The 19,994-nt window shown below is 35.5% G+C and overlaps 1 protein-coding gene across 1 annotated transcript in view; it reads left to right on the plus strand.

Moving 5' to 3' along the window:
• The window catches only part of LOC141958138 (multidrug resistance-associated protein 1-like), a 39,665-nt gene extending 20,354 nt beyond the window's left edge, over positions 1-19,311 (plus strand). The window contains exons 12-28 of the mRNA XM_074900766.1: positions 715-841; positions 2,216-2,392; positions 2,918-3,085; positions 4,043-4,229; positions 5,812-5,881; positions 6,838-6,898; positions 8,064-8,283; positions 8,789-8,943; positions 10,031-10,186; positions 10,425-10,624; positions 11,438-11,564; positions 12,960-13,061; positions 14,009-14,152; positions 14,806-14,964; positions 17,342-17,508; positions 18,516-18,710; positions 19,200-19,311. Coding sequence (XP_074756867.1) covers positions 715-841; positions 2,216-2,392; positions 2,918-3,085; positions 4,043-4,229; positions 5,812-5,881; positions 6,838-6,898; positions 8,064-8,283; positions 8,789-8,943; positions 10,031-10,186; positions 10,425-10,624; positions 11,438-11,564; positions 12,960-13,061; positions 14,009-14,152; positions 14,806-14,964; positions 17,342-17,508; positions 18,516-18,710; positions 19,200-19,311 — 2,527 coding nt within the window. The remainder of the gene's footprint in view (positions 1-714; positions 842-2,215; positions 2,393-2,917; positions 3,086-4,042; positions 4,230-5,811; positions 5,882-6,837; positions 6,899-8,063; positions 8,284-8,788; positions 8,944-10,030; positions 10,187-10,424; positions 10,625-11,437; positions 11,565-12,959; positions 13,062-14,008; positions 14,153-14,805; positions 14,965-17,341; positions 17,509-18,515; positions 18,711-19,199) is intronic.
• The last annotated feature ends 683 nt before the right edge of the window (positions 19,312-19,994 follow it).

Genomic DNA, 19,994 nt, shown 5'->3' on the forward strand with positions numbered 1-19,994 from the left:
CCATAACATGCCATTGAGCGTCCACATCTCAGCCACCATAGCCTGCAATATAGTATCCAGGCATGAGCTGCCTTCAGCATTGTGTACAGGCTTCATTAAAGTCTGGTACAGTCTCTGGGTACGTCTTTACCTCGTTTGTGCTCCCAGCTCCAGTCTGAAAGGACTGTGTTTATTTCAGCATAAGGCCTTCAGATCATAATACACTTAGATCCAGATAGCATAGGGTACAGATATGGCAAATGGCTGTCTTTGTATGCTAAAGTTTGTTAGTACATATTGTAGTTGTTTTGACGGCAAAATATACAGGTTATGAAGGGCAGCTTTTATTTATCCAAACAGCTATTTTGATCCTTAAGAAGGATCAGACATCGGTCACAGTTGATGCTATGTAGGAAGTCTAACTGTTGATTGTCAGAGTAAGATGGAATGTGAACCTCAGGCCTGAGAACAATACGATAACACCACTTATTGTTTAGACTGTCTCCCGTTTCGTTTTATTGTGACCAGATAAAAGCATAACATTTTAACTTGCAGACATATAAATTTATACTTAAAGTCATTATTGCAAGTTTCTGAACGGTGCATAGCCAAAAGACATGCAAACTGAAGTACTAATTTCTCATTGTTCTGAGGGTAAAATAAAGTGACCACAACCCATATATGATGGAGTATTTACAAAGAGGATAACTCATTTGTCTTCCTCAATATTTCCAGCTTGAGTGTCAGCATTCCTGAAGGCTCTTTAGTTGCTGTTGTGGGACAGGTTGGATCTGGAAAGTCATCTTTTCTTTCTGCTGTTCTTGGAGAAATGGAGAAACTTGAAGGAACAGTTCAGCGAAGAGTAAGATTGTCTGTCTGTGTCCCCCTGCTCTGCCCACTCCACAATACCTAAATTAAGTAGAACTGCTTTTGAAAGTACAATTTTTCCTTCTCAACAATAGTTGTAGAAATTCTGTCAAGGGTAGCTCCAGCTTCTTAAATCTTCAAAGTAACACAGTGATTTTTGAGACTTTGTTAACAGTGTAACAATTTGCTTTCAATCTAAGTGATTGCAAAGCTATTTTCATTTTTTTATAATCTGTGTAATTCAGTGCAAAAATCTTGAGTGTTTAAGTCATATATTGAGCCTAAACATCTAATGGTACAAACATGATCCACTTGGAGCAGTTATAAGCTGCTGTAGAAGATGATCATCTTTCTTGCAATGGCTTATGTGTAGAGAGGATACAGGATATGGAAATAGAGGGAAAAGATAAACTTTAGGCAGAGATGGGATTAAGGTGCTGGCTCTCCTAGTGATAGGAAACCCTGTAGCTTAATTTACAGTTACAGAGAGCAACAAAAGTCCCCATCACAGAATAGAGTTTAGGGAAGTTTTCTATAGGTTATAGATATGGTGGAAGTTAACCTCTGATGGCAGACTACAGTGCTTGAGCCAATCATTATCATTGGGTAAGCACAGTATTGTTTAATCTGGTTGCAAGGGGATGTGGCAACATTAAAAAAGTGTCTCAGCCTTGAAAATCAGTGTTGAACAAGAATCCACTCCCATGGAAATCTAGTAGAGTCTCCTGTCACTGTTGAGGGGTGGGGGAAGAATATCAAGTTGAGGTGTTCCAAATCTGAGAGTAGTAGTTAATGAGAAAAAGATAGGCTGTGTAGAATCTAATAAGGAAGGCATATAACCAACAAGCGTATCTGTACTATCAGTTTGTTGTAAAATTAATAGATTTTCACAGAGCATGTAGCTTAATGTAAGAAAAGATCTAGGAGAATTTCCAGTTATTATTCCTATCCTGTAACCTTAATTTCTAATGGCTGACACATTCCATGGCATGTTATGTAAATATACAAACAATCAGACTGTATTTTGATATATACCTACAACAGACCTAAAACAGACCTATTTTTCTGCATATAAGTCTTACAATGGGTGGCTGTCACCTGAAAAATTTTGCTCAGTGTATGTCCCAGCTCTGTCAGTTTTATTCAATGTCCTCTTATAATAATTATCAGTAAGCTGTTATACAGGAATACTCAACAGATTGGTTTTTTTACCTGACTTAGTCAAAACTTGAAGAGTTTAAAAATGCTCAAGTTTTGGAAGTAATTACTGGTTACTTTGAGGTAAACCTGGAATTTAAAATGTACTTTAAAATGCTATTTTCTATATTCACAAAGCCCAAGTAAAGAAGATGTTTCCAATTCATTTTAGGGTTCAGTGGCATATGTTTCTCAGCAGGCTTGGATTCAGAATGACAGTTTACAGGAAAATATTCTCTTCGGTGCAAATCTAAATAGGCCATACTATGAACTTGTTTTAGAGTGTTGTGCTTTACTGCCAGATTTGGAACAGTTACCGAATGGAGACCAAACAGAGATTGGAGAAAGGGTGAGAATCTTAGATGTCAGAAATGATGCAATAATTTGTTATGGCTTTTATGTTTTTATATATTCTCTATTTGATCATTTACTCTGAGTAATCAGTGCTCAGCCAAGTACATCTATCCCATCTTCTTACTTAGCTTGCTTACTTTGAACTTAATTTCTGTTCAAGCTTTCAACTCTTACTAATTTTAAAATGGCTTTTTTCTATACAGAAGTTTGAGTAAGCCCTGTCGTGTTCACCAGTGCTTTCCTCTATACTGTAAAAAGGCCTATATGACTGTAAATAAAAGTTGTTTTTTAATTTTCCAAAGTACCTTACATTTGCCTGTTTGGAGTGGGGATTTAATCAACAGAGCCCAAACTTTGCTCTAATTACTTGAAAATCCAAATGTTACCTTTCTATTTTCATATCTAGTATAAAATTAACTTTGATTACCTGAAAAAATAATGATGAGACTGAGTGTAATACACTGGTCTTTTTTAGTATTTCATATTTAAATGTAGATTTTTTGGGTCTTTCTTTTCTTAGGGTGTCAATATCAGTGGAGGGCAGAAGCAGAGAGTGAGTCTTGCTAGAGCTGTGTACAGCAATGCTGACTTGTATCTTCTGGATGACCCCCTGTCTGCTGTAGATGTACATGTTGGGAAACATCTTTTTGAGAAGCTAATTGGCCCTTCCGGTCTCCTAAAAACCAAGGTAAATTAGGGCAGCTTCCTTTTCAGTTTTCAGCTGCTTTGTACAATACAACAGACACAGTAAAAGTCACAGTTGTTCTGCAAAAGCTCATCTCTTACCTAGTGTGTTGATGAAAATTATTCTGAATAAAGAGTCTGAAAGATTCATATAATATTTACTTATTTCTTCTTTACTAGCAGTTTTTGAGGACTACTGTGATCTGCATATAGAAGGCAGGGTAGAGCCTTTTGTAGTCACTCTTGATGCCTCGCTGCAGTAAATAGCCAGTATAAATCATAGAAAGAAAGGTTTCTTCTTGAACAAAGAAACTCCGTGGGGAGAGTGGAATCAGAAAAAATAGATTCTACCATTTAAAAAACTGTTCATATGGGAAGGTAAGATAGCTTCTAAAAAATTTCTCCTTGGTGTTATGAATTAGTACAGATTATTCCTGCTGGCTGGTGACTGCAAAACACATGTATTACTATGAAATACTTAATATTATGAATACATTAGTATGAAGTAAATGTCTTTGACTTTCCCTCTCTCCTCCCTTTTCTTAATTTACCTGCTCTATGGGTTATGAGTATCTAGCAGAAGCAAGAACTCTACTAATGATAGACTTGTTAGCAGGTTTTAATATTGAGACTATCAAACTACATGTAGTATATTAAAAGATGTAGTATCTGCCTCGTCTCTTTACAACCTAATCTAAACCATTCCTAAGCAGAAGATGCACATTAAGAAACAGGTGAGTACAAGTAGCTGTAAGCATAAAGTTTGACGTTATAATCAGAAATTTAAAGAGTAATGTAGTGAAGTAGGCAATAAATAACAACAACAATAATAGTAATAATAAAGTAGACAAATAAATGAGCAAAATCCCAGAAAAATTCCACTACACTATTTCAGCTATCATAATATAATGTCTAATTTTAATGTACACTTTGTATTTATATGGAAAACATTGTGTTTCAGACTCGTATATTAGTGACACATAACCTAACGCTCCTGCCTCACACTGATTTTATAATAGTAATGAAAGAGGGCAGAATAAGTCAAATGGGGACCTACCAAGAACTCATTTTAAAGAGAGCTAATTTTGCTGAGCTTATTCAAGTCTTCAGTGCAGAGCATACAAGTAAAGAGACAACCCAAATGAAAGGTGAGAAAATTTGTATACTGTTTGCTTAGTATTTTTTCTTTTCATTAAAGCTTCTCAAAATATTCCTCCTTTCCTTCCTGGAAATGAAGAGAATAATTACAGGAAAATGTATAGCATTCCTGTCTACATTTTGGTATGGAATTATAGGTTATAGACTGAAAAAAATCAGACATTAGTGTCGAGATCAAATCGTTTATTCTTTCAACTAATAAATGTATGATAAATCTGTCTTACACAGCTGCTCTATTAATTACCAGGTAAAAGTTACCTGATTCTGCTAAGGATTTATCACTCAATAAATAACTTATGGACATTCCAAATTAATACTGTAGTGTCAACAATTATGTCCTGTTTTACATTGGATCCTTCCCATTTCCATCAACTTAGACTGCTGTAATCATGAAGCACAGCAGGAACAGGAGAATATGGTCCATTTGTAGGAGAAAAAAGAAACTTTTAGTACTCTTATGAAATACTTCATACAACAAGTAGACAGCATATACAAATATGGCACAGTACCTTGAAACAGCATACTTACAAATCATTCACATGGATTAGGACTCAATTTACTTCTGTACCTGAGTTGTTCAATGTGTGCTCTTTATAGAGTTGTGGGAAAGAAATAGGTACATTGACAATGCAGTCTGTTTGACCTGTTTTCATCATGTACTTCAGGAGGAGATTAATTGTGGTTATCTCGTTTTGAGAGAAGGAATCTCCACATGACACAGAAGGGTCCTATAACAGACAAGTGACTGTAGATGTTTATAATGCTGGTTTGCAGTTAATTTAGCAACTCTAAATTGAGCCCGTAGTAAGTACAATGCAGTCTGATGGGTTTATTAATTCAGGCCCTATACAGGAGCCAGTGCTCTCAAATATTTGCTGGGGTTTGACAGGGAGGAGCGGAAAGACAGAACAGCAGATGTTCAGAAGGCCACAGTGGGCAGTCTTGAGTTAGCTGTGATTAAAGTGTGAGGTAACCTTGTAAGGAAACAGGCATTATTCATGAAGAGGAACCAAAGTAATGAGGAGAAGAAACAGTATGCAGTGTGTCATGATACAAAATTATACAGCAGGGGTACCTTCAGCAGGGTGGATGTACGTAGAAAACGTAATTTTGTCTTAACAGGTCTGCTGACAAAAACAACATCAAATATGACAAAGAAGAAAAAAATCCCTTCCTGGAAGAAAAAAGTGTTGACTCCTTTCCTTAACACACAAAGAACAGCAATCTTGGTTTTCCAGCCATGATGCAAGAATACTTTGAGATAAACACTGATGTTAATATTTGCAGGGATACTAATACTCTAAGCAAGAATTCACTAAGCAAGAATGGAATTCCAAAGAGACTCTAGGCTCATGAGGGAGATATATTTGCTGTCACAGTTCTAGTATTAGGTCTTAAATGTGTCTGTCTTGTGTAGTAACTGTCCCAAGACTAGGTCAACTTAAGAAATTCATGAGTTAAATCATCCCCATTCATCATTTTGTCCCTGTTTTTTATTTCTAGCTTCTTGTACTGTATCTGTCAACTCATGGTATATATTGAAAAGATGTTTCTATTTTTATTCCTTTATAGTGAGTTCTTCAAAAGAAGAGGGCCAACTGGGTAGGAGTCTGCAACAAAGAGAACTGCTGAAACATAAAGAGTAAGTATTTAAAAAAAAAAAAAAAAGTAGCCATTGCTTAATTAATGCCATGCTAGAACAAACCTAAGTGCTGAAGGCTGTGCCACTATGCTTCACTATGTACGCATGGGTTAAGCCTGAGTGCCCATTAGCAGTTGGCTGGAGAACATGTATCTGGAGCTCATCTTCTGGTTTCACTTTATACAAAAGAAATCCAGTTAATGTGCTGCATGAGTTCAAGAGGTCCAGTTCATGGGCTGCCTCACTGTGTGAAACAAAGTACATTAAGCAGGAATGAAGGGGACTTTCAGAAGACCAACTGAAGTCACTGATGTGGATGCACCCACAATTCCCAGGCAGCAATTTGACTGCTTGGTGTATTAACAAATTGTTTATGCTCTTTGTTCTTCCCCTGTAACATTGATTTGTCTTTTTGCACCTCTAAGAAAACTTCTGGGTTTTCAGATTGTTGAATGACCTAGATTAATTTATAAAGCTCTGTAGCCGTTTATTTGCAGTGGTAGAAGATAGTGCAAAGTTGAAATAGAAGAGCCTCAACTAACAAGTTCAGACAATGCAGGACATTTAAGCTTAACCACCCTGATCCTGAAGTAGTAGCATTGGATGTGTCAAATAGTAAGCCCTAATCCTGGGCCCACACGAGGTTGAGACCTGAGTTGCACAACACTTACATGCTTCAGAAAAGGACAGTCTTACATCTCTAGCTGATGCCTACACAGAACAAGCCCAGTTTTTGTCTACACATAATTATATGAGAAGGGAAAAGGCCATACCTAGTGTTGTCTTCTGACCATAATGTTACTCTTAACAACAAAAATAGAACAGCTGAGGACAGTTCGTGTCTCCACAGGAAAAATCTATAAAATTTTATAGTATCCATTTTTGCTTAGGAATAAATGGATATATTCTTTGTATGATGATTCACAAGAAGATTTGAAAGTGTTTCTTGCTTGCAGTTCTTCCTTTGATCAATGGAAAATATTCACTAACACTAAGGAAAAAGTTGCTACTGGTGGTGTAAGTATCACTAATAGAAAAGACTTTGACATTTGTTTTTATAAAAATGTATTTTGCAGTTGCAGTTTTCTGTTCCTTGCTAAGGTTGCCTGACATCTCATTACTGAAATTAAAATCTTACAGGTTTTTGCCAAATTTTAAGTATGTCACCTTAGATTTTCTATTTTGATGATCTGCTGCTGGCTGTATTTTCATATTAGGCCCAGGTCCAGTCTGTTTTACATATTTCAGAAAGAAGAAGATTAAAGTAAGATTTTACCTCTGTTAGGAAATCATTCTGTCTGTTTTACCTTCAGGAAGTTTAATTACCTGTGTGCTGGAGCAAAGACTAGAAATTTTGCATGGTAATACTGCCGCAGTATTGTTTTATGTTAGAAGCACACTTTCTGCAATCTCCTTTAAAAAAACCCTGCCAAGTTGCTAGGGAGAGGGAAAAGAACAAGTGAAATAGTGTGAGAAAGTCAAAACTTCCTGGGAATCTATAGTTTAATTAAAATAGGAACAGGGCAAGGGGGTGGAGGGGGGTAGAAAGTATGAGTTTCTAGCAAGATGGTAGAAATAAGCTCTTGAAAAGAATGAATTTGCAGAACAGACAGAAGAGTTTGTGCCAACTAGAGCTCATTTAACTCCAGACCCTGTAATGAAATCCAAGAATCTGCCATACCTTTCAAATGGCCTAGCTGAGTTTGATCCCATTAGTCTTCATCTAGGATGAGCATTTACTCCTGATGACACTAATTTCCTTGGCTCCAGTAGCCCAGAGTGGTAGTTCTAAAGTTTCTGGTTCCATTAATGAATAGGGTAAGATTCGCTTCATACAAACTGCCCAAGAATTGCACTCTTGTTTGTTTGGTTCGGGTTTTTTGGTTTGGTTTGGTTTGTTTGTTTTGTATAATCTACATACATAAGATCTTTTAAGTCTGACACTGGAAAGTGTCACAAGCAAGACTGCCTATGATGTGTATCATTAAAGAGCAGAGTGTAGTGGGAGAGGAAACCTTTTTGCAGTATAATTTTATATACGTTATCAGATTTAGTTAAATTCTTTATTCTGAATTGAATGTATCCAGTTCCCATTCTATAATGTGTATGGTCCTTCAACAGTGGTAATGATTTTAAGAGTAACTCTTTTTTTTATGTATTCCTTTTTTTATTATATATTTAGATGAAGATGTCAGTTGTTTTGAAATACCTCCAAGCCTTCAACTGGCAATGGATGTGGCTAACCATAGCTGCTTGTTTAGGACAAAATGCACTAGCCGTTGGGCAAAATCTATGGCTTAGCACCTGGACTGCAGAAACAGCAGAAGTTAGTGACTTCACAGAATGGAAACAGTCACAAAACTATAAACTTTGTATCTATGGGCTTCTGGGATTCTTACAAGGCAAGTATGAGCGTTTATGACTCTTTTCTCACCATTTGCCAAGTTTGATCTGCCGGAATGTGTATTAGTAAAGAAATAATGCTGGTTGTTTAATAAACTGAATTGTATGCAATATAGTGTAATAGTTTAAACTGGGGAGAGGAGAAGAGATATACAGACAACAAGAAAACATACAAGTATACAAGAAAATGCTATTTGATTTTATGATACTTCTGTGAATTCTTCAAACATCCAAGTGTAACCTAATAAAATTATGTTGGCATCTCGGGAAGGAAATGATTGTGAATGTGAGGTGGCATGCTAGCATGAGAGACTTAACTGCAGGAAAAACATACTTATGAAGTACTAAGATGTATCAGCAAAATACAAATATATACATTTGTAAAGCTAAGATATGAAGTGCAACAAGTTGCTCACTGTAGTAGAAAACAGTGACAAAAACAAACTCCATCTCCTTTTCCCTCCCCAGCCATTCATACTGTCTTTTAATTTATCCATTCACAAGGTCTTCTTGTTTGCTGCGGTGCTTATGTGCTCACCAGGGGTTCCCTGTCGGCTTCTCGAGTGTTGCATCATCAGCTGTTAGACAATGTATTGCACCTTCCTCTTCAGCATTTTGAAACTAATCCAGTTGGCCAGATCATCAACAGATTCACAAAGGTAAAGGGAAAACTCATACATAGTTTCCATTTTTTGAAAATGAAGCTTGAGTGACTACAGATTTCATTCCATTTACTATTGTTGAAAAATTAAAAATATCTACGTAATTGAATGCAATATCTAGCAATAGAAAGCTGTTTCAGTGCATAAAAACTGTCTCAAGCTATTTTCTTACAAAATCATCAAAACATGTTATTAGTGAAAGTATAGAGCCTATCCAAGATCATTAGGAGGCCATTCTTCAAAGACCAGTCCTGCAGTGCAGCAAGTTTACCAGACCTAAAGATGATCTGTTTTTAAAAAACTCTATTTTTTTATTTGATAGTATATTGCCTATCAGAATCAAATGTTGTTGTCAAAACTAATGAGTACATTAAATTAACATTCTCAGAGGTATATAGACTAAAGTGAATGTTATTTTCTATTTTTGTAGTGTTCTGGCTTTAACTGCGACATCTAATACACAAACAAGTGTTATTTAATATGACTTTACTTCCCTCTCTCATCATAACTAGACTGTTGCAATTCATTACCAATTGCTTCAAATGCAGTGACTGTTGATAGCTGTGTTCTCTAGGATGGACTCAAGAATGGTTGTGTAATACACTAAAAGATTAGCTGATTTAGGTTTCACTGAAGCCCTTAGTCTTTGGTATCAATATATTATAAACTGTGTTTATAAAAGCTTCACCATATACAGTAAGAGATTAGTAATATTTCAGTACACTTCTAGAATTATTAACAGGAGTATACAAGAGTTAAGATTTGAGTTCCTGGGCTCCTTTTCAGTCTGATATGCTTTATGTAAGCTAAATAGTATTGAGTAGCACAATGGCAAGAGCTGTCTCTTTTTGACTTCACACACTCTGAGCCTGTTCTCTGACATGCCGTGTGTAATCTAAAAGCTATAATGTCTATTTCACTTGTAGACAATATTTGAATACGTTTCATTAGGATGTAATTGGGGGGATCCTACTTACTTTTATTCAATAAATTTTAGTTTTATTCCATTTTTAAAGGTTGATTTTTCAGAATTTTTAGTGGAATTTACTCACAAAAATCTTGATTCTTCTGTGCATTGTTACAGGACTTATTTGTGGTGGACATACGTTTCCATTACTATTTACGAACTTGGCTTAATTGTACAGTAGATGTTATTGGAACCATTCTAGTTATCATATCTGCCTCACCACTATTTGTAGTGGTAGTTATTCCCCTGGGATACTTTTATTTTACTATCCAAGTAAGTGCATTAAGCTTTTATAAGAATTTCTAGAGGTATGTGGATGAAATGTCCAAACCAATCAAGAATACAGGCTTAAATTATTCATTATTGTGAAAAAACCATATATATATATATACACACACACATATACAGAACACATCTGAAATTGATGTCAGAAAAAAATCTGTGTAAAAAAACAGTGTAAAAGAAGCCGTAGCAACTTAAAATGTCTGGTCTGTTTGTACTTTCTTATTAGCGACACTACATTGCGAGTTCACGGCAAATTCGACGGCTAGCAGGAGCATCGCATTCTCCTGTGATCTCCCACTTCAGTGAGACTCTTGTAGGGCGATCAACAATTCGAGCGTTTGGCCACCAAGAGAGATTCATTAGAAAAAATAACGATGTTGTGTATGAAAACTTAGTTTACTTCTACAACAATGTCATCTCAAACAGGTACTTTACAGTAGTTCTGCATCTGTGATTGAGATTCTGTAGAGTTCCACAACTAAGTGTTTACCTTTAGTCAGAGTAAACCCACTGAGAAACAGGACAAGAATAGTTTATCCACTGCCCTTTGTAATGAGTGCATACGTTACATTTAAGCACTAAGATGATTTCTTCTTTATGTACCGGAAACTAGTAGGTTTATAGAAAATATGTATATGCTGCCTGGGATAAGAATTTTAAAAAAAAAAAAAAAAGAAACACCAAACAAAAAAAAACCAAAACCCAAACTGAAAAAATAAGTTTACCAAGAGGTCATAAGTTTGGATTGTACTACATTTTAACTAACAGTTCCTCTTACAAGTTCATGAACAAATTTAATTTATATGTGGAAGTAACCTCATGCCTGTACCTACATGCACCAGGTAGTCTTGAGAGTAGAATCTTGGGTTTAAGGATGTAAGTCCATTTTCTCTCTTTCCTTTGTGATTCAGTTCAGTTACAGGTAGAGATTAGTAAGGAGAGGATTTTCAGTTCTGGTTTGCAGTCGTATACCTGAATCTTTTCCAGACATGAAAAGTAGGAAAGCAATATGAGGAGTGAAGAGAGCCCTAGCTGGGAGTTGTTTCTAGCAATGCTACCAGTTCAAGATATATCATATTCCTTCCCCTGTCCATCTGTAAAATGGGAATGATAGTACTTATCTCTTTTGTAAAGTGGGTAAATTGCAATTACTAGCAAAAACATATTAGCAATATATTCACTATACTATAAAAAATTTTGTAGGTAATTAACTTTTTTCTTTGCCTTGATTTACTACAGATGGCTGTCTGTCAGACTTGAATTTCTGGGAAATTTAATGGTGTTCTTTGCTGCACTATTTGTAGTACTGGCTGGAAATACAGTGAGTTCTTCTACAGTGGGTTTATCAATATCCTATGCTCTAAATGTAAGTAATAGTATACATTTCTTGCTGCTACCACATTGCATATGAAAAGAGAAAGATACATACAATAAAGATGAGCAGGTGAATATACATGGTGACATCAACGAAACTAAATCCCATGGGCAGAACAGAGTTTTCCTTTGAATTCCATTAATTTTGGGAAGCTTCATGTTAATTATTTTCCACTTCTAAATTTAGATGAAATAATAATTATTAAAACATATTTAAAAGTTAAGTTAATTAAACTAGGTATGGTTAATTTTCACATGTTTTGTTAAATCAAGTTAGAAGCCTAGTTGTGTACAACTTAACTTCATATTTGATTTCTTTTTCTTGTTCACTTACTGAATGTTATGTAGGAATATTTACGTAAAAGTTTGGTAAAATCGTTTACTTTGGCATTGTCCTTGTAAAAGTAATATGTGAGAGCCACATTTGAAATGTGTTTTGAAGTAAGGCAAACAGTATTGATAAGCTGCTAGTTGAAATAAATCTTAAGTATCATCTATAAACAAAGTAAAAATCGAAGTTCCTTTAATCTTGTGACGCTTAGAAGTCTAGTAGTGTTCAGATTCTCACTGCGGTGCTTCAGAAACACAGCTGACAGATACTGATGAATAAAAATACAAAAATATATAGACAATTACCTGTTATGGCATATCCGTAGCACCCTCAACTCACAAGAGTTCAATTTTCTATTATTCAGAGATAGAACAATCTCCTTTATATCATCATGTACTTGTTGGTGATGACATTCAAAGGTGCTGCACAGTTTTTCACCTTCATCTGATGACACTTTGACACCATTCTTTATTTAGTTACATACCGCATCTCAGAATGGTTGACTCTAAGAATTCTTTTGGCTGACTTTTTTCCTATAGAAGTGGGAATATTTAACCATGGAAGTGATACCAATTCTGTCTGCAGAAATGTTCCCAGTGCTTGAAGATGGCAAATTTGGTAGACATGGTAGACCAAATCTCCATTACAAATTCTCTGTTCTGTATTGCTAGATTACTTTACCTAGGTAATCATGCAGTAATGTACCAACAGTATGAACCATATATGTTTTTCCTTTCGAGCATATCATACAATTACTGTACACTTTCTGTTGATCCTGAAGTATTTTCAGATTTTGGGAGATGTTATGTTAGTGAAAATTACAATAGCCATTGAGCAGTCTGAAAGCAGACAAGAAGTACTCAGAGGAATGCTGAGATCAGTGATTTTCTAAGTGATAGTTCATTTGGTGTGCCATCATTTTCTGTACACTTTTTTGCTTCTGTGATTAAGGATCCAGCTTATGAGATGATTAAATTCAGGGTAAGTTTTGAAATAGGTATGCTGTATTCTATTAAAGTCAAATTTTTACGTTTTACAATGCAACTATTTCCCCAGATAATTCAGAGTCTAAATTTTTGGGTGCGTAAAGCATGTGAAATCGAGACCAACACAGTTTCAATTGAAAGAGTTTGTGAATATGCAAAAATGGATAAAGAGGTGAGCATTCGTCTTGAATATTTAATTTATGTGCATAGAAAATTACTACCTTAGATTGACTTTAATATTGGTGAGTGGTAATAGCAGGTTTTAATTTGTTATTAAATACCTCCCCCTCCCTTTTTTTTTTTATTTTTTTACATTGATAATAAAATGTAGCTTCTTCATTACATTTATAGTCATGCAGTTTTGTTTGTTCCTATTTTAACCAGTAAATTTCTTGGCATCCTTCATAGCAAAAGGTTTTGTAATAAGACTAATGCAGCTACAGCTCAGGTGAACTCTTCATGCTATGTGCAACTAAGAGGAACATTTTAAGAGCAGAAGAGAGGAAGAGAGGCCTGTCAGACCCTTAACTGTTACTCACCTCATGTCTGGAGAGACATTTGTTTCAAACCAGTTTGCCTTGGTTATATGCTTTTCTGAAAGTAGTGCCCATGTCAAGTACGGAGGCATAAGAGCTGTGGTCTGTCTCGGAAACAAGACTAACTTCCACTTCTCCATTCTCTTTTACCCTTCCCCCATGTTTGTTTCTTAACTTTTGTTCACATCTTCCTGTTCTCTTGTACTCGTTAAAGCAAAATGTTTCTCATAAAATATGTATTTTAAATATCTGGGAGATTAGGCATCAGATTAAATTCTGGTCCTGTCAATTGGTGGAACAGGTACCAGACTATTATCAACTACCCAGTTAAACTGAGTTTACTTTTTAAAATCAGTGTATAAGATGTTGTTAAAAAAAAACCAAAACAAAACAAAACTAAAAAACCCAGCTGGAATGTTTCTGCCCAGTGTTCATGAATGTAAGTTCTCTTTCGCTTTATATTGCATTGGAATTTTCCTAAACCTGGTGAGATTTTGAAGATATATACATTTTTCCTAATGTTTTTATTAACTTGTAACACTTTTACTGTCATATTCTTTAATACCAATGGTTTTAATTCCAGGAACCGTGGATAATGCCAAAAAGACCACCAGTGGGGTGGCCCGATAAAGGAATAATAGAGTTCATTAATTACAAGGCTCAGTACGGGAAGGATCTTGGTTTAGCCCTGAATGATGTCTCTTTTCAGACACAGAGCAAAGAGAAGGTACTGTATGTAATAAGAAATAAGTCAGAGGTATAAAATTCTGTTTCCCAACTTTTACTTCAAAAACTTTTCATATGAGGAGGCTCCAATACTAGATACAGCCAGATGATGTTGAACGGGGAAGATGTTAAGTGGATAAGACATTAAAGAAAAGACAAATGAGTAAAGGAAAAATATTTTTCCCGCTGTGTGGAAATTCTTATCCCTGTAAGAAAGCAAGATAATGTTTTATGAATTTGGCAGTTTTAAGGAAGTTCCAAATTTGAAATTAAGCCTCTTGGACACTGTGCTGAATATTTATGTAGAGAAATACACTGCGAGGTGAGTGCTAATCAGCTTTGGGTTTGATATCAAGGAACAGCAAATGAGACCTAGTTTAGAGTCGTTGGTCTGAGCTGAGGAGTGCTGGACAAAAGGGAAGGGAAATGGAAAGGATTCCCCCTGAACCAGGCATAGGCCATACAGCTTCTGAGGGAGAGCTGTGATTGAGTCACCTCTTCCAAAATTGAGTTTTAAACAGTTTTATCCACCCATGTTGGTGAAAGAAACTGAACTTTTGAACTAAAAGTTGAAAATGAATTCACTAATCATTTTTGATATAGAATGTGTAGCATGGAAAGTTATAGTCTTTACCAGAAAACTTTTTGTTTCAGATTGGAATTGTTGGAAGAACGGGAGCTGGTAAATCAACACTCACAAATTGCTTGTTTAGAATTCTAGAGGGATCTGAAGGCAAAATAATTATCGATGGAATTGATATATCAACTATTGGACTCCATGACCTACGTGGAAATCTTAACATTATTCCACAGGTGAGATGTGTTTTAGAGATAACTATTTTTTTGAATAACACAAGACTTTTTTTTTTTTTTTTTTAGAAATTATAACCCCAAAGTCCACAGGCTGCCAAGAGACAGAGGCATAAAACTCCAATAGATTTTTACCGATCTTTGAAAACAGGCTCTGTTATGGCCTATCAAGTTTTAGAATTAAATTCTTTAGAATCTAAGCTCTTTGATTACACAGTGATCTTCAGTACTGCTGGCATAATGCTATCCTGAAAAATGTCACAACCTCATGTTGGCAATTATATGGAAGCCTCAAAACAGGGAGACCACAATTATGACATTAGGTTTTCTTATGCCAAGTTTAGTTTAACAGTCTTAGCTAGAATAACTCATGTTCTCCAGAATCTGTATGTGTATAGCTACATATGGTGTTTTCAAGTCCCACCTGAAGGCAAAAATATTTTAAAACAACTCTAATTATGTCCGAAGAGTGTAGGGAATAAAGTGATGTATACTCAAATCATGTAATATGTATTTAAATTAATCTGCTATGGTGTGTCATGTAAAGCTGTCCCTGCTTTTTTCAGAACAGGGCAGGAGACTCAAGATTTGTTCACATATCATTAGGATTGTGTTCATGTTGGTAAACTGATTTACGCTGAAATGCTCTAGTATAAAGTAAAACCTAGAACACAAATATAATCGTCACCTGAACACTTGTGTGTTCCCTGAATGCCACTCATAAAACAATTTTTATGCATGGGTGATGTTAACATCACTTATAAAAAATTATTCTGACACTTTCCAAAGGAAGGTCTATTTTTTTTCCTTAGCTTTTCTGGAACTTTAACTCTGGTAATATTTCCTCTGTGTGTCTACCATAGACTGCATGGGGACGAGACTAATATTTAAACCAAAATAGCTTGAGTCTTTCCAAGAATGAGCTGAATAGAAAAAAAAAGTATATATTCCTTCAAATTTTTGGCTGCTTTTCCTCTGAGAAATATAGTTGCTCAGGGGAATGATAAATTTTCCGTTTTTTATATACTTTTGGGTCAGAAATAACAATACTAAACCAAATTTTAACATTTTTCTTGTTTTAAGCGGTTAATAGTCTATGAATTTGCACAACATCTGACAGCTGTAAATTACGGTATTTTCTTAACTGCAGTTGAAGGTCTGATTTACTGTGGGTGGAGTATATTGAGAGAGATACAGGAAAGTTCAGCAAACTAACAAGTTGGCATCAGACAAGGAAACTAGAACTGGAAGGATGGAAAATTGGAGACTGGAGCTGGTAGAGAGTAGGTGGAGTCAGGAGTGTTGAACTGAGTAGGTTGGGAGAATGGAGCTGGATGAAGATAAAAGTCTGGGACAGAAAAAAGGGCATGGCAAGATACCAAAACTTTCAGTGTGCACATACTTTTTCAGATCAGTCAACTATATCTCATACAAACTGTTTTTAAAAGTCATATTAGATTTGCAAATTATTTAACAATGTTCTAATGCAAATAACATGAAGTTTAAATGAAGAATATGCATGAGATCTCATAACATTTCAACAGTCCTTTCTGGTCACCTAGCTACCTCAAAATTGTCACTGTTGTGCTTGCATGTAACTTGCTAGTGAATGTTGTTGGCCTTTTACAGTCTGCCTATTGAGTCACAGCCACTGTCTCTGCATAGTCAAGGTATCTGTTCACTGCCTCTAAAATATCAGTTCCATTTATAAATCTATGTAGGTTTGTCAAGTTGCATGTTGTCAAGTACTGACTTCTTAAATTGGCCTTTTTAAGTAAAAGGCCTTTTTGTGTCTCCAAAAAAGGTGTTTATATTTTACTGAATACTTGTTTCTACAGTTTTAAGTGCTGGATGTGACCCACATACATCCCGGCATGTACCAGTATATGTGTACTTTTCTAGACATTTCCTGCTGTATTCAGTGCTAGTGAAAAACTAGTGATGCTCATTTATGCAATAATTGCTTTTGTTCTTACTGCTGAGTATGTCACCTTTCCTATAGGACATTAAGAATATTTGACTTATATCCTTCTAATTTTTCTTAACAGTGCTCATGAATGTAGTATCCAGTGCTTCACAAACCTGACACTAGTAATAATTCATATGTTGTTGCAGTTGCCAGGTGCTGGGCACGTCTTTAGTCAGCCACAGAACCAATAGCACAGAGAATGCATATTTCACCTTAATGAAGAACTGAGCACACTGAGATCCCACATGATTTTTGTCTTTTCATTCATCAACTTCAAAATGTTACAATTTCCCTTGAAAACCTTCATTTCCAAAATTATTTGTCTCAGTTCCCTATATTAATGTAAGAATTTATGGCAGACTGCTTTGAGTTTGTGTTGGAATTGTGGACTCACATTCTGCTATTATTTAGGACCCCATTTTGTTTTCTGGGACACTGCAGTCAAATTTGGATCCACTTGGAAAACACTCTGATCTTGAACTGTGGGAGGTACTAGAACTATGTGACCTAAAGGATTTTGTCCAGTCACTCCCAAAGAAGCTCCTTCATGAGATTTCAGAAGGTGGTGAAAATCTCAGGTACGTAAACAAGAAAGTGCTATTGCAGTTACTTTCTGGTACTGTAAAACTATGTGTTCTTTCCAGAGAATTTCCTTGAGAAAGCATCAGTATACACTGATGCTTCTCCCATCATTCTAAGTAGATATATTCTGGTAGTACATGTTTCTTTGAGGTGGCCAAGTGGTCACAACAGTGTAAAGTCCTATGGCCTATGCTGTGTGGGAAGCCAAGGAAGAAGACTGTTGTCAGCTAAAGTATATGAGTAGGTGTAAAGGAATCAGAGGTGGGGGACAGCTCATGCACCACATAATTAGATTTGGATAGAAAAGTGCTCATTTATTTAAATTTTAAAAACCCCGATAAAATGGAGCAAAGAAAAAAAAAAAACCACCACAACAAAAAAACCCCACCAAACCTGTAAAGAAGGCAAAACTGCAGAGAGCTTATTCCTTTGATTTATTTGCTTAGGCAAAGCAACTCATTTTTTTCTTGTAAAACATTAACCCATAGTTATGTAAGGAGGATGACACTTGAAATGAAAGGACTCTAAGATCTAGGAGACAAATACTGAAGCTTTTGGCAGGAGAGGGACAGTTTTTAAATGGAATGTATTGAATATCAGCTTGAAGTTTTTTGACAGACCATTTTCAGGAGGCAGTTTTCAGAAGGCATCTAATATATAGGAGTATCCAGACTTTTACACTGAACATTGAATGCTAAACCAATTTTTATAATCTGGTTTATTCAGAGTCCCCGTTATAATGTGAATATAGAAACTGAAGGCAAGACTAGGTTTACATTACAAAGTTCAGCCACAGGTGTTTGAGTCATACCTATTGGTATGCTGAGCAAGAAGAAATCAAAACTTCCAAAACAAGGTGAACGTATTTCACTAGTCTTTTCAGAAGTATAATGTGTTGTTAAGAACAATAGAACAGACAGGCTCCACAGAAATCAGCAGCTTTATATTGTTCTCCCCTTCCTCGGTGTGCCTGACCTGACCTTCTCAAATGTATTTTTAACAGTGTTGGGCAGAGACAGCTGGTCTGTCTGGCCCGTGCTTTGCTACGAAAGACAAAAATCCTGGTCCTAGATGAGGCAACAGCTTCTGTTGACATGGAAACGGATAACCTGGTGCAGTCCACCATTAAGAGAGAGTTTCACAACTGCACAGTATTAACTATAGCCCACAGGTTACATACAGTCATGGATTCAGAGAGGTAAGTAAGTTTTGGTAAGCCATTTTAAAAATAAATGGCTTCCTTTAAATGCATCGGCTTTCAGACTTACTAAATTTTACACTCCAACTTTTTACCTTAGTATCTTTGTATCTTATCTGTACAGTACAAGGTATCACAAAAGCCTTGAGCATCAATATTAAATATCAATAACCTGTGTTCTGTTTTCCCCTTCTAATTACAGAATTAATTTACTATTTTTCCCTCTAAGGTACAGGTATAAGCTACTATTAAGATCACTTAATTCTGTAGAGTAAATGGACTGTACTGTAGCATTTTTACAATTATGCAAAAATGCCATTTTCAAAAGGCTTTTTTAAATATAGGAGTTCCGAGCTTTAGAAGCCAATGAATTATCTAGTGTGATGATATGTCTTCTAAATAAGAGTAGCCTGTCTGTATTGGGAACGGAAAATACTGTTGAAGAGCTGATTTTTCTTCTCCTGTAATCTTTCTGCTTTTGCATTGTAGAGTGCTTGTTCTGGACACAGGAAGGATTCTAGAATATGATACACCACATAATTTGTTACAGCGAAGAGGTGCCTTTTCTGAAATGATTGCAGAGGCTGGCATAAGGAGATAAAGAAAACTAAGGAAGGAATTCTTAATGAAGACAAGAATTCCTTACTTCAGTAAACACTTAAGGGGTGTCTGGCATTACACATATATATGGAATATTTTATTTATATTCCATATAAAATAACTAGCTTACTCAAAACCTCCTTGCAGCATTGCTATTTACTACAATCTATATATATATATATTGATCAAGTTTCTTAAAATAACTTTTTGTTTTTATACAAATCACTTATTTTGATCATATTGACACTGGAACAACATAATGAAGCGGTAATTTTCATGGCATATTTTAACTGTTCCACTAGTAAAGACTGATTGAAAAATAAATCTTGCTGCTCATACACTGGTTTTAATTTTTAAAAAGTATTTAGTTGCTCTGACATTATGCCCATTTAGTTAATACATTCTTATTATGATTGCAAATCCATAAAATACCAAAACTGCTTATTGTGTGGACATACAGGCAGATGTCACTTGGTGCTGATTTTTAGGACATGCATATTGGCATCTATACTTAAGTAATTTTTGAGGCTATAAACTTGCCACATAGTTAATTTTTCTTTTTGACCTTGTGATTTCTGAATAACTGAAAAATTATTTCAAATAAGTGAAAATCATGTCTTTTGTATCTAACTGAGCATTACAGAATCACAGAAAAATAGTCAGGTGCATCTGTCTCTTTGCTAG

This window comes from Athene noctua, chromosome 1, assembly GCF_965140245.1.
Source record: "Athene noctua chromosome 1, bAthNoc1.hap1.1, whole genome shotgun sequence".
Lineage (NCBI taxonomy): Eukaryota > Metazoa > Chordata > Aves > Strigiformes > Strigidae > Athene > Athene noctua.